The 15,686-nt window shown below is 41.4% G+C and overlaps 1 protein-coding gene across 1 annotated transcript in view; it reads left to right on the plus strand.

Annotated features, from left to right (window-relative positions):
- The window catches only part of LOC122798635 (zinc transporter ZIP4-like), a 457,341-nt gene that overhangs the window by 150,351 nt on the left and 291,304 nt on the right, over nucleotides 1-15,686 (plus strand). The window contains exon 2 of the mRNA XM_044067722.1: nucleotides 7,557-7,862. Within this exon, the coding sequence (XP_043923657.1) occupies nucleotides 7,557-7,862 (306 nt within the window). The remainder of the gene's footprint in view (nucleotides 1-7,556; nucleotides 7,863-15,686) is intronic.

The raw sequence follows: 15,686 nt of genomic DNA on the forward strand, positions 1-15,686 counted from the left end.
CTGTTCCCACTATCTTTGTAAGGTCCCACAGTGCTCCAGATGGGGTCCTTTATCTGTTGAATAGGTATTTGTTAACATTTGGTGATGGCATTTGAAGCAGAGCTGATCAGTACCACTGCTAAGGATAATACTCAGATATAATTTTCCTTCCTCCAGGAGCAGGTGCTTTACTCTGATTCCCTAGAAAGCTCTACAAATAGCATTCTGTCCTGGATAAGTGTCAACTGGCTCAGACTCAACCTGTTCAGTTGCCACTGTCTTTCTTGCCACATTAAGGCACTTCATTGCTATGCTCCTCATCCCTGCATATCTTATGGCAAGAGACAATAAACTAGAGTGTGTGTCCAAGATATATGATTCGAGGGTTCATTAATGATAGGCTAACACTTCAGTGCTAGCAGTTTACTAATGTTAGGTCATGTTGTAACCACTTGTGGAATATCATCTGCATTAAGCACTGTATTCTACCTTTTGGGATCCTAAATGTTGTATTGAAACCTCTGCTCAGTTGTCGTGGGGTTCGATTGTCATTATCAGCTTAAGGTTCGAGTCAGGCTCTGGACATCAGGGATTTACTGCCCTGGAATTTTTGAAAGTCCATATATGAGGCTACCTTTAAGAGGTGCCTGTAAAATGTATCTAATTTGTCTTGACTTTTTACACAGATCACTGGCTCTGTTGGACTCAATTCCTATACTTGGTAAATGCTTAAACATTCATTATTGTAATTGTTTTGTGTTCTTATGCATTTCATTTTCTAATCTACCTAATCTTATAGGCACACAAATAAAGGTAATTGATTAAATAATTGGCTAAACATGTTGATTCCTGCTTATGCTGTGATAGCAGAAATTGTTGGTGCAGAGGATTAAGACTGTGAGCTGTAGTGCCTATAGTGCAGGGTTTGATTCCCTTAGCCCTCACTTGCCTACTGTATGACCTTGAGGAAGTCACTTAACAAATATTGCTCCTGATTCACCCGTGAAAACAGACAGTGCTTTCATTGGGTCTACCGGGTTAAGAATTCATACCCTAGCAAATGATCTCATTGATAACACACCTCTAAGAGAACTGATAGTCAGGGATTTGGGTACATATGTAGATAGTAACCTGGCTTTTGACCAACATGTGTCTAAGGTAGTAAGGAAATCACTTTGTGTTGCTCAATTTATAAGCAAGAGCATGACATCTAGGTCCAAGGAAACCATCATCCCAATGTATTTGTCCCTCATCAGGCTCATCATAGAGAGCAATGCCGCCTTTGGTGTGCACCAGACCTGAAACATGCAACAAATGGAATGCCCACTGAGGTTCCTCACAAAAAGAATACAGGATGTAAACAGCATGTCCTATGCAGATTGCCTCAAAGCCCTCTGTCTATACTCTGTTTCCTACAGTCTGATGAGACGCGATCAATACTTGGTATACAAGGCATCCTTGTATCCCACTCTGACAGACATTTTGCATATCTACAAAATGATAGAGTCACGATGGTACAGTGGCAGTGTTGTTGCCTCACAGCAAGAGGTTCTCCTGTTCGATTCTCGGCTGGAGTGCCTTCTGTGTGGAGTCTGCATGTCCTCCCCGTGGTCAAGTGGCTTCCGAAAGACATTCGTGAATGGGCATGCCTTTGCTGAAGGTTGGGTGTCGGGCTGGCAACTCAGCACCATAAAAAATCTACTGCCAATCATTAGCGGACTGGAGTTACACTGTGGCGACCCCTAATCGGGAAAAGCCGAAAAGGCAAACAATAACAAAACAAATCGCATCATAATTACTTTATCTAGGGATTTATATTTTGTCTGTGACATAAATAGGACATGTTGGAGGGACAGGTATGTGTCTTGGAGAATTCCCCTTCTCTGAAACATCCTTTCCATCTATGTGAAGCAGAACACTTTCCAAACTCCTTAACTCAGACTTAAATTGGGTAATCCAGGAATGTAGTTCAGCAGTTTTATTTCTTATGTTTCTAATATGTACTGCAACAAATATTAGACCACCAGGGCTGTGGATTGGCTGTTGTGTTAGAGAAGTATGTGGGAGAGAGAATTATTTTTGTGTTCATTGTGATAGGTGTGGCTGGAATTAGGGTGTATATCTCCTCCTAGAAGGATTTTAGTATATTGGGAATTATGCATACTTGTTTTTTGGAGAGGATTCTTGCACTTAATTTTTGTGTTGGTTTTAGATGAAGTGTAGTTAATCAGTCTATATTTGGAATTAAGGGAAAGGACCATATTAAATAGGTTTGGTGCAAAGTGTGGAAAGTGTAAAGAGGAAGTATGGATAGATGGTTGGGACAGCATTAGAGAGATGTTGAGACATATTACTGAGTCCTGGTAGGATGAAAGATAGCATTGTAGGAGGAGAAAAATAGAGGATATGCTGAAGAGTAACATAATTAAATACAACAATCTGTATTTTATAGATATCAGGTAGTGGGGAATTAGCAGTGAAGTAGCAGTGAAGAAGGAAACGACATTGCATGGCAGTAGGAGATTCAGTGATGGCAAGTTCTGAAAGCTCGTAGAAGATACGGTAGGTAAGGTGAGAAGTATTTTCTATAACAGAAGAGAGTTAGGTGTCCTGATATCTTCTCTGGAATGTAAGGAATAGAGGGGTACTAAAGGCTGGAGTATAATAATGTTGTCAAAATAAGGAGAAATGAGGGTTTATTTGGGGAAAGTAAAAGATGCAATGTGGAATAGCTAGGTACTATTAGGGAGGATTGTGGTTATGACTGGATATAGTGAAAAGCAGTGTGAGAGGGAGAAAGATAGTTGCAGCATCCTGCCTTCACCCAGAATGATACCACAGTACAAGGACAAAATGATTGACTTCAACAATTGGCTAAGCTTCTGGTGTCATTCGAAGGGAATCCAGTATTTGTCTACCTGGGATGACATGATCGACAGACCACGATGCTTTGCCAGAAATAGCCTTCACCTGTCACCCTTGGGATTCCAGATACTGGCAAAGGCTCTTGCCACCCCTTTAGTGCCTTTTTTAGGCAAGGTTCAAATGACAAATTCACCACCGTAACAGGTACAAGCAAGCAAAATCTGAGGTTAATGCTACTCAGTGCTAGAAGTCTAAACCTCAAAATGCACTCACTCGAGGCACTCCTTAAAATGGAGAACATCGACATATGTGCAGTGACAGAGACCTGGTTCAAAGCTCCAGAGAGCACCCCTGCATTGCCAGGCTATAATTTATACCACAACTTTTCACCACCTAACCTGGACCGAAACACTAAATGTGGAGGCGTGTCCATATTCATTAAGATTATCCACACCTCCAAGCTAGTTGCTCAGCATAATGCATCTGAGATTATCCAAGTTCAGCTAACTCTGGGCAAGACCGCAATCCAGATTGTAGCTTGTTACAGACCCCCCCACATTGCCCCAGGATTCCCACTCCTCTTTTCTTGATACACTGGAAAATATTATGGAATAACCCAACACCCTAATAATGGGTGATTTCAACTACCCCACCATTAACTGGGAAAACTACACATGTACCGACACTTTTGCTCAACGTTTTCTGAAATTCATAAATTCCAACACCTTGGATCAACTTATCCACACCCCCATCAGGGACAGCAATATCCTAGACCTGGTCATCACTAACATGGGTGACCGGTGTTCCACACCAGAGGTCAATTCCTCGTTGGCCAGATCCGACCACAAGCTAATCACCCAAGACATACACATCCTGCCCCCACCCCCCATTAGGGCAACAACCTTAAAAAATTTCTCCAAAGCCAACTTCATGCTTCTTAAGACAGAAGTGACAAACTTCACGACACCCATGCAGATGGACAATAGAGGTACGACTGCTGAATCCTACACAAATGCACTTTATAAGCACTTACACGAGTGCATGGATCGTGCTATCCCCAACAGAACCAAGATGCTATCCTCCAAAAAAAGGAAGCCAATCTGGTGTTCTTCTGCCATAAACAAACTCTACAACAGAAGAAAGAAACTGTTGCAAAAAAAGAGTAAATTCCCATGATTGGAGGAACTCCCTGGTCAGCCTCAGTAAAAAGCTGAGACACCTCATAAAATCCTCCAAAGCTAGTTATGAAAACAAAATCGCCACTGATTCTAAGACAACCACAAAGTATTCTTTAGCTATGTCAAGAATCGCAATGGCAACACTCAGATCTGCTCTGAGTTATAGCACAATGGCACTAAATATACATAGATTCATAGATTACTACTAGGCTAACTACCCCTGTGGGCCATTTAAAGCCTAGCCAATTACCCCATGTGAGAATCAAACCCTGCACCTTGTGTCTGTAAGGTAAACACCTTAACCATTATGCCAAATCCCACACCCAGAACCAACTGATATTGCCAACATCCTGGCAGATAGGTTCAGTGCTAACTTTACCCCCCTCTCATCCCCTAAAGGACCCATCTCTATACCAGAAGAATGCAAAGTTCCTGTAATCGTGGCTGCACAGGTAAAAACCTCACTCTCCAAAGCCAAGAACACAGCATCCATGGGACCTGACAACATCCCAGGCTGCCTTCTACATGAACTACAGAATGAACTGGCACCCCACCTAAGTACCATGTTCAGTCATAGCCTCACCTCAGGCTTTGTGCTCATTGAATGGTGTGCAGTGACGGTTATCCCACTCCACAAAGGGGGAGCCATGCAGACCCCGGGAACTACCGCCCCAATAGCCTGACTAGTCTGGTCTGCAAGGCCATGGAATGTATCATCATGGAACTCGTAAACAAAGAGATTGGAGATCTCCAAACTCTGGACCCCACACAGTTCGGGTTTGTAAAAGGCAGATTATGTCTCCTAAACCTGATAGACTTCTTTGAAGCAGTCACCAAAGCCACAGATAAGGGTAAGGTGGTTCACAGCCTATCAAGATCTCACCAAGGCATTCAACACCATCCCCCCTCTGGAATTATAGATAAACTCACTAAACTAGGTATAAATCCCTATGTCACAAGATGGGTTTCCAACTGGATTACTGACAGAACCTCACTGTGAAAGTAGCAGACTCCAAATCAGACTTCAAACCAGTGACAAGTGGAGTACCATGGGGTTCAGTCCAGGGTCCTCTCCTGTTTGGTATCTACTTCTTTGAAGTACAGGCTAACACAGAAGGTCTTTGGCTAACTAAGTTCACAGATGACTGCAAACTAAGAGCCATAATCAAAAGCCCTAACGATGTGGACGTCCTACAAAAGGGCTCCACTGAGACAGATGCCTGGTGTCAAAGCCATTGCCTCAAGCTCAATGCCAAAAAGGGCATTGTCATCCCCTTTGGTAAAAACTATGTACCCATGAACTACCACATAGGCGGTAGTCTACCTAACACCAAAAGTGTGATAAGAGACCTTGGGACACAGGTGGACAGAAGTCTGTCCTTTGATAATCACATCGCCACAGTGGTGAGGAAATCCTTCTACATGGCACACCTCATCACAAAAGGTTTCTTATCCAGAAAAAAAGAGGTCATTGTTCCCCTCTACTCATCACTCATTAGACCCATTATAGAGTACAACGCCCCTTTTGATATGTACCTTTCAAGACATCTACAACAACTGGAAAGGCCGCAGAAATACCTCACAAAGAGGATTACTGGCATCAAACAGATGCCCTACATAGACCATCTCAAAAACTCCAGCTTTACTCTGTCGCATATCGCCTACTCAGAGGTGATCTCTGCCTAACATACAAAGCTATGTCAAACCCAGAGCTGTTGGACATGCTCCACTTAAAGAAATCCCAGTCTCTCTGAGCTACATGCTCTAGGGACCTAAACCTTGTCACCACAATAAACACAACATGCTGGAGGGATAAATTCCTGTCCCAGAGACTTCCCATAATCTGGAACAGACTACCTATCTATGTCAAACAGAGCTCCTCATTAGCACTCTTCAAGAAAAATCTTGATGGTTGGATAGGAAATAGGAAATTCACCCCAGGGATCACTTCTGTGGCTCTGCTTGACAGGGGCACAGGAAAATAATTTTCTTTGGTGGCAAAAGCCAGGGTACCTTTTTGGCTAGGCTTATATAGGCCCTAGGGCCAATAGCCTAGTACATACCTATGAACCTATGAATGAGGCTAAAAATTGAATGGACATTGGGAAGTAGGAAACAAAAAAACAGAAAGATAAGGATAGAAGTAGTAAGGTCATTTGGTGAAGGTTTGGAATAAGAGTCACAAGTGAAATGTGTATGTAGGATGTATAATGGCAGAGTAAGAGGGTGGCTGAGAATTGGGAGTATGGTAGGGGAGTGAAGCAAAGCCAAACGTAGTGGTAATCCTACCCTCAGGTCAAATTATAAGTGAGAGCAATCAGTTTGTAGCCAGTACAAAGCAATTACCAAAGAGATACAAAGTAAAACAGGTTTTCTGTCATTTCCTGAGGCTAAGTAACTGGCATCTGCAGTGTAGTCTACTGGTCAAGAACAAGGGAACAGTGCCCAACTTAGTAAGAGGTCTTCAGAGCTTATGGTTTGTTTCATAGACACTTTCAATCACAGAGAAGACATGTATTTGGTTGATTAAGATTAATACACAGCAAAGTAATTTATAATAAATGTGCTTACATTATACAATTACAAAATTCTCAGCAAAATGAAGTCCGATGTAGTGACTGCAGGGTATTGTACTATAACAATATTCTCAGTAAGCTTGAAGGAGAAGGGCCTTGTGGCTGAGCTCCTACAGTATCAAGATTAGATGTAGTGACCACAGGCTGTTATACAGTGATGAAATTCTCAGTAAACTTGTTAAGAGTAGGGCCTTTTGGCAAAGCTGCTGCAGTATCAAGGTCAGATGTAGGGACTACAAGCTCTGCTCTGTGGAAGAAGATAGTAACTAAGTTAGCACTAGTACTTAGGAAAAACATACTGCAGACTCACACTAACAAATGGCAAGCAGATGTTGAAAGTTCAATGTCAATGTTTATTTATTTATAGCTAACAATTATGTATTTTCTGCTATTAGCTAATTGTGTGAAAATGCACAGTGTACTATAATTATGTTGCTATGCACATTTTCCTAGGCTGAACCTAAAATTGTTCCTTTGGATCAGTACTCTGAACTGCTTATTAAACAAAGGTAGATAAACGGCCAAACAAATAAATAAATAACAAAGGAGCACAGAATATGCGGTACTTTGAAAACAAAATGTCAGCATCAGGTTTGGAATATGGAGAGTGTGTAGACCAACCTGTCTTTATTTGTTAAAGGATTTTGAGTTCTGTCTGTCAGATTTTTAACAGAATATTACATTTCCTCTTTTGGATTTTGAATGACCTCACTATTATTTGTAGTCTTATTAAATAAATAAATAAAAAATCTCTGCCTAGGCACATGGTATGGCAACAATTTTGGTGTCAGAAGTATATATAAGAGACCAAAGTTATGGTGGCATAAGCCATTGCATTTAGAAGGAAACTAACTTTCACAGTAAGTACATTTTGCAAATATTTTAGGCTTCTGAAAGTCAATATCTAGTCTAGTAACATTATAATCTGTTTTAAATGCTGCTTTATTTTTCTCCACAGTGTATAACACCTGAAGATGTGTTTGGACTTATTCAAGATCATCCAACCTCAACAAGGGTCCTAACCTCAGAGGATCTCCCGCAGATGTCAGCTGGACTCATTTATTACTTAACTGATCCTACTGATGTGTGTGAGGTTATCAAAGCTGGTCAGTGGGCAGAGAAGACAGCCACCTTTGTAGAACAGTTTATGAACAATTCACTTAGTAATGAAGATGCTGACCATGGGGAGGAGAGCACATACAATCATCTGCAAGAGCAGTTACTACATGTATCGGAGCATTACAAAGGCAATGAAACAGAGCAGGTACAGACACATGTCTACCATATGGAAAATGTTATAAACATTTGTAGTAAGCAGATACTTGCAAACAACTGTTGGTAACTCTTGTTTTACTTTCATCAAACTTATGTTGCAAGCTTCAATAACCCAAGTGTAATTTTATAAGGGATAAGCCAGGAGACTCTATGGTAATTTTGGACACACACAATAATTTGCTATTTCATGTAGCCTCATAAGTAGTAAAACTCCACTGGTTTATTTTCTAGTGACTGTAGAGGAAGAACCCAGCTATTTCTAGGCATCAGGTTGCTTGTAGAACATTGACTTGTACTATTTTGCTATTGGGCAGTGAACTCAATTAATTTGTTTTGTATTTTGTGCCATTAGAAGTCGCCTGCATTTGCATGACCTTGTGCTCATTCGCTCAGAGATGCTCAGTGCTAAGCAACTGCACTACTTATTGAGAGTAATTTATATCAGATTTGACAAAATACCAACCTAGAAAAATCTAGAATGAGAGTAGAAGAAATGAGCTATTTCTAGGCCTCTGATTGCTTGCAAAACCTCAAATTGTGCTGTTTTGCTATTGGTCAGTGGTCTTGTTTAAATTTTTGTGTATTTTGATGCTATTATAAGTTGCTCATGTTTGTGTTGTGCTGATTGTGTACTATATAGATACAGGCACACAGAAACATAACTTTTTCTATATAGCCTACTATAGAAATTCTTAGAGTGGGCGGCCTTGGTGGTTCAGTGGTTAGCATTGCCGCCTCACAGTAAGAGGTTCTCCATTTCGATCCTTGGTTGGGGTGCCTTCTGTGTGGAGTCTCTATGTCCTCCCTGTGGTTGCGTGGGTTTCCTCCGGGTGCTCCAGTTTCCTCCCACATCCTAAAGACATGTTGTAGGTGAATTGGCTCTAGGTGGGAGTCCATGTATGTGTGTGCCTTCTGTGGAAGGTTGGGCACCGGTCTGGCAACTCAACACTGTAAAACTCCACTGCCAATCATGAGTGAACAGGTGATCCGCTGTGGCGACCCCTAACTGGGAAATGCTGAAAGAAGAAGAAATTCTTAGAGTATTTATTATAGGTTCATAGGTGTTTACTAGGCTAATGACCACAAGAGCCTTTTTAAGCCTAGCAATGCATCCCAAATCTCTGACAAGTTCTGATACCCTTGATAAGTGTAGGCATGGGCCTGGGAGATGAACCATTTACAGGTTGCCTGTGTCCATTAGAGACATAAGTGCCAAACCAGGGATGAATTTCCAGTTTCCTATCCAATTATCCAAGTTGGACTTGAACTGGGTTATGGAAAAACTCCACTTTACATGGATGGGGAGCCTGTTCCATAGATGGGATAGTCTCTGGGATACATACCTATCTCTCCAGCAAGTCCTATTTATATCACAGGCAAGGTTTAAGTCTTTAGAATGGGTAATTCTGGTGCCATTTGTTTTGTGGACATGCAGGAGGTCCATTAGATTAGGGTCTGAAATGCTCTGTATGCCAGCCATAGATATCTCCTCAAAGGCCTGTAGGAGATGGAATATAGGGATGGGGACCTGAGGCGGTCTGTATAGGACATTTTACTTATGCCCTGTATTCTTTTAGTGAGGAACCTCTGTGGACATTTCAGTTGTTGGATATGCTGGGTTAGGTACATACCAAAGGGGGCATTGTACTCAATGATATGTCTGATGAATACTGAATATAGTCGAACAATGACTTCCTTGGACTTATGATGCCATACCTTTGTTTATAAGTTGCACAACATAGAATGATTTCCTCACCACTGTTGGCACATGATGGTCAAAGGCTAGATTACTATATATGTGTGTCCTTCAGTCCCTGACTACTGGGTCAACTCTAAGGGGTATGCTGTCAATATGATAGTTATCAGGGATGGATGACTTCCCAAAGGATAATATTATGCATTTCTTGGCATTTAGTTTTAGTCCATGGCTCTGACACCACACCAGTAGTTTGCCTGTGTGAGCCCCTCCTGTGTTAGCGTGAGATTCTATGACAGCTCCTAATTTGCAATCATCTGCAAATTTAGTCAGCCAGAGACCACTGACATTGGCCTTGACTTCTGAGAAGTAAATGCCAAAAAGGAGTGTTGCATGGACTGATTCTGAGGGACTCCACTTGTGACTGTCCTCTTTGTAGAAGTGGACTTCCTAATTCTAACTTCCCGGGTCCTGATTGTGAGCCAGTTGGCTGTCCACCAGGTCACATATGGGTTTGTACCTAACCTCTTGAGTTTGTTAACAATGCCTGAGTGGGGTATTGTGTCAAATGCATTGACCAGGTCAAGGTAGGCAGTGTGAATGATCTTGCCCTCATCCATTGCTTTGGTGACCGTCTCAAAAATGTCCACCAGATTGAGTAGGCATGATCTGCCCTTGACAAACCAAAATGGGTTGGGTCCAGTGTCTGGAGGTTTACTATATTTCTGTTGATCATCTCCATGATAATTGTTTCCATGGCTTTATATATAAGACTAGTGAGACTTATGGGTCTGTAGTTTCTAGGGTCTGTAGATGGTTCACATTTGTGCAGAGGGATGACTGTTGTTGTTCTCATTCATGAGGCACAAAGCCTGTTTGCAGGCTACAGTTAAACTGTAATTCCAGAGACCCTGATAGGTCATGGTTTATGCTATTTAGATAGCATCCTGGGATATTGTCTGGACCTATTGATGCAGTGTTCTTGGTCTTAGAGAGAGAATTAAGGACTTGTTCCCTAGCGATAGTACGGGGAGTTATATTTCATGATATTTCATGAGGGAGTGGTTCAGGGGGAAAGAGGGATAATGTTGAGATTAATTTATCTGCCAGGAGGTTTGCTATGTCTTCTGGCTCAGAATAGGTGGGTCCATTTACAATGAGCTCTGCACTCAATTGTGTATTGCCTTTGAGGTTGTGGACATAGCTAAAGAATGTTTTGTGGTTGTCCTTGGCCTGGGAGGCCAAACTTACCTCATATTTGGCTTTGATAGACGATATTTGTCCTCTGAATTGTTTGTGCAGTTTGATGAGAATACTTTTATCCTGCTGGGTGCTGCACCTCCTAATTTTTGCCATGAATTTCTGTTATACAGCCTATTGATTAGTCAAATGTTGTGAGGAGAGCACAGGGATTGGCTGAAGTGGCTTGTTTCTCTGTGTATATCAACTTGTATTGTTCATTTTAGGCAAACAGCACTCCAGTTAAGCAACTTCTAATATCCTAGGTGCTTCTCCCCCTCCAGCTCAGAGTAAGTAACTTGAACCATGGATCTGCACTTTCCAAATGTCTCTGTAGCTAGGTTGGTTGTAGTGGACATCTTGAGATGATGTAGCAATTGTCTCATGTTTATTGACAACCATCAACTACTTAAACAATCTGCTGCAGTGTGTGAGAAATGTAGTTATATAATGTTATTAGGGGCAAAGCCTTAACAGAAAGCCACTATAAATAACAAGCAAGCTGTGAGCACCATACAACACCACACTAACCAAGTCTCAAACACGTCTGATCAAATACGTAGACCTACATATGCTAAGGCTCTCAGAAGTAAGCTGCTTAAACCAAAGAGGCCTCCTAAATGTGACTCAAGAAACAAGTACCCTCAACAACTTCACAGTTGCATATCACAGGCAGTACCCACCAGGAAATATACAGTCACACAGACTCAGTCCAAAACAATAAGTCAAACCACCAACCATATCTATATCCATGTCATTGGTGACTTCATAATGAGACACAATAATGCACCAGTCACCAGGCTGTGCAAAGAAAAACTCACTCTCAGTTGTCCATCAGGTGGCAGGATTCACTACATCACACAAGAATATAAGTCCTTGCACCACAAGTACACATATGACACAGTCATTGTACATGTAGGTGTAAATGAATTGGCATGCACTTCTCTGGACTATATGAAGAGTAGCATGGTGTAACTCGTGAATATGTGTTTGGGGCAGCTATGACCATGGCCTTGAGCAGTATTCTAATATTGCCAAGAATTATGTCAAAATATGAACAAAATATAATTGATCGCAACAGTTGGCTTAGATTCTGATGTCATTCTAAGAAGATACAAAATATTAGCTTGTGAAGGAATGGCAGTCAGTAAAATGGCTTTGCCAGGGATAGCCTGCACCTCTGATCCTATGGCTTCTGTATATTGGTTAAAAACTTGTCCACCCCATATTGCCTTTTCTCAGCAATGGCAGTCTTCTAAAGCTACCAAAAGAACCAAAAAATCAGGACAACATAGACATAGATTAGTACTAAGCTAACTGCCCTTGCGAGCCATTTTAAGCTTAGCCAATTATCCCTTGTGAGACTCAAACCCTGTAACTTGTGTTTGTAAGGCAAACACCTTAACCATTAAGCCACCCTCCCAACATTAAGGTATTGCTGCTCATTCATCTTTAGGAGTCTTAAAAAGCACTCCAAATCCTAGAAGAACTACTTACTGTGGAAAAAGTAGATACATGCATTGTTACTGAGACCTGGTTCCAGACCATTGAAAACACACCATCAGTGGAGGGGTTCAATGCCTGTACAGGCCAACTGCATTCGAAGTAGCACTAAATGCAGAGGTGCCTCTATATTCTTAAAAAAAAATCTCAACTTCAGACACAACAGACAAGACAATGTGTTGGATCTCCTTCATGTTCAATTGACTATAAATAAAACTTATCACATTGCAGCTAACAACAGGACCTCTCTATGTTACCCTTGGCCCATACTTCCTACTAAACCAATATGGAGTCCCTAAGTATTAACCCAAACATCATTCTCCATGTAGATGTCAACTATTATGCCATAAACCTGGAGAAGTATACATCCTAAAACATGTATGCCCAGAGATTTCTAGGCTTCATAAATAGAAACTCCCTGGATCATTTAGCCTACTTCCCAACCAGTGGAGATAAATTCCTGGATTTGGTCTTTACCATTATGGTACAGCTCTACTCCCTGCCTATTGAAACCTCCTCCCTGGTCAAACTGGGCCACAAGTCAGATAGTCACATTCATCTTACAACTAAGGCCTGAAGCTTTGTCGAATATATCAATATTTAGAGTCTGTACAAAAGCTACACTGCTAAAACCGAGTGATAATCTGACTAAATTCAAAAGTCCCTTCCATCGCAATAATCCCACTTCTTATCTGGAATCCTTTATTACCAAGTTCTATACACATGTAAATAGTTGAATGGATACATCCTTCCTGCTCAGAAATAAATATAGCACCAAATACAAAAAATAAACCTCTATCGTTGAAGCCTAATATGAACATACTCTACATTAAAAGAAAAAATCTCAGTGCTTGCAAAAATAAATCTAACCCACAAGAGGCCAAAAACACACTTACTAAACTAAACAAGGAATTCCAGATCATGATTAAGTCAACCAAAGCCAGCTATGAGGTAAAAGCAGCCATCCAGGTGAAAAATAACCACAAATAAACTTTTGTAACAATTTTAGAAATCTTAGAAACAATGTCTAGCACTGTGCAGAGATAATAGTAAATTATATCACATACTCAGACCTAGGGGGCATTGCCAATCTAGTAGTGTACAAATTCAGCTCTAACGTCATTCCCCTCTCTCTTCTAATATTATCAGTTGAAATGCCCAAATGTACACCCCCCCTTTATTTATTGACATTTGATTACTGGGAAAGTCTGACTGAGAAGGAGCCCATTTTCAGCAGAGGCCTGGGGAGAAAAGCTCCAAGAAATCTTAAATCTCACAAGCACAAGTTACCATGGCACTATCAAAGGCCAAGAGCACTATGTTTATAAGGCTGGGGAACATACTAGGCTGTCTACTGGCTAGTCTGAAACATGAATCATCAGTCGCTGTACAGAGGCTATTCAACATTAGCCTCAAAGCATGCTTTGTGCTGGATGAATGGTGGATAGCATCAGTCATTCCTTTGCACAAAAGTGGGGCTATGATAGACCTGGGTAATTGTAGACGCATAAGCAGGAGCATCTTCATCTAAAAAGCAATAAAAAGGATTTTTATGGAACTTAGGGTATAGGGGACCTACAGACACTCAACGTAACCTTGGATTCATGAAAAGCAGGTCCTGCCTGCTTAATTTGGCTGACTTATTTGTAAAGGTCAATGAGGCAATAGATGAGGGCTAATCAGTGTACTCTGTATGTGGACCTTGCAAAGGCATTCACTACTATCTCACAGGCATCATCGATAATCTCTCCCAGCTAAATGTTAACCTCTGTGTAGATCATTGGATTGCAAATTGGCTCATAAATAGAACACAGGAAGCAGGGCTGAATGGTTGTACCTCCTCCTAAAGACCTGGCTCTAGCGGTGTACCCCAGGGTTCAGTCCTTGGTCCACTTCTCTTGGGCATTTATTTCTCTGAGGTCTAAGCTAATGTTAAGAGTTTGTGGCTGATTGAGTTGCAAATGCTCCCAGAGGACACCAGGATCTTACACCAGAGCCGGACCCAGAGAAACAGTTGGTGCAAAACCATAATCTAAAACTAAATGCCAAAAAATTTATAAATATATCCTTCAGCAATCATGATTTTGTAACTGTCACATTTACAACACCCATCTGATACCTCTCAACTGTCCAGATTTTTGCCTCTTGTTTGGTCTGTTTATCATAAAATTAGAGTATTTTTTTTTTATTTTTGTTGGAAATCAGTGAGGATTGAATTCATCAAATAATGACAGACATTTGAGTTTCAGACTTCATATCCTTCAGAAAATGCATGGTAACACATGACCTTTTATTCTACCAACTTTCTAAGTTTATAAGACCTTGTTTCACTTGAAAGAAAGTTACTGTTTGTCATTTTTGCATTTAAGTTACCTGTAACACATTGCACTTAAGTTACCTGGCACTTGCTCACTAAAGCAATTATATAAGTCAGCACTAAAAAATAAAAGCACTACACCCTCACTCCCCACTGGCCCTGGTTTTCAATTATTAAGGAATTCCCAATATTATTCTAGCATGTCCAAAGGTCAGTTGTCAATCTCCTCTCCGGTCCAGCTGGTGAATCTGGGAATCTTGAGGCAATGTTACAACTGCCTCATGTACACAGACAACCCTCTCCTCCTCCCAACAAATTCCAACACATGTGAGAGATGTAACCATATAGCCAAACTGGAGGCTAAGCTCTCTCAACTCAGTACTGGCATAACCAGGAGGAGAAGGAAACCACACTCACTACAATTCCAGTCTCACATAGACCTACCACGACAGCAAACCAAACACATAATCACACAAAAACATACTCGGAGGCTGTAAATAAAGATTTGCCGAAGCAACAGAGACCTCCAAAGCAGACACCCAAGCAGCCGCTACCCCAAAACAAAACACGTGCAACACATATCTCACAAAGCCAGTGTGCCAAACAGTCACAGCCCTTAAGACTAACCAACACACCTGATACACTTGTAATAGGTGACTCTATCGTCAGGCACACTGACGTCCCGCTCACCAGGCTGAACAAGGAGAGGGTCACGGTGAGCAGCCTGTCGGGCGCTAGGATCCGCCACATAACACAAGCACTCAGGTCACTCCAAGGCAAGTACAAATATGACTCAGTCATTGTCCATGCTGGTGTGAATGACCTGAGACGTACCTCCCTGGACTACATGAAAAGAGACATAAAGGAGGTCTCTGAGCATGTAGCCCAGGCCGGTATGACCCTGACCTTGAGTAGCATCTTACCCTCACCAAGAATGATGCCACAATATGAAGACAAGATGATCAATTTCAACAATTGGCTTAAGTACTGGTGTCATTCAAAGGGGATCCAATGCCTGTCAGCTTGGGATGATATGCTTGACAAGCCACGATGCTTCG

This window comes from Protopterus annectens, chromosome 3.part1, assembly GCF_019279795.1.
Source record: "Protopterus annectens isolate FY-2018-M chromosome 3.part1, PAN1.0, whole genome shotgun sequence".
In the NCBI taxonomy this organism is placed as follows: domain Eukaryota; kingdom Metazoa; phylum Chordata; order Ceratodontiformes; family Protopteridae; genus Protopterus; species Protopterus annectens.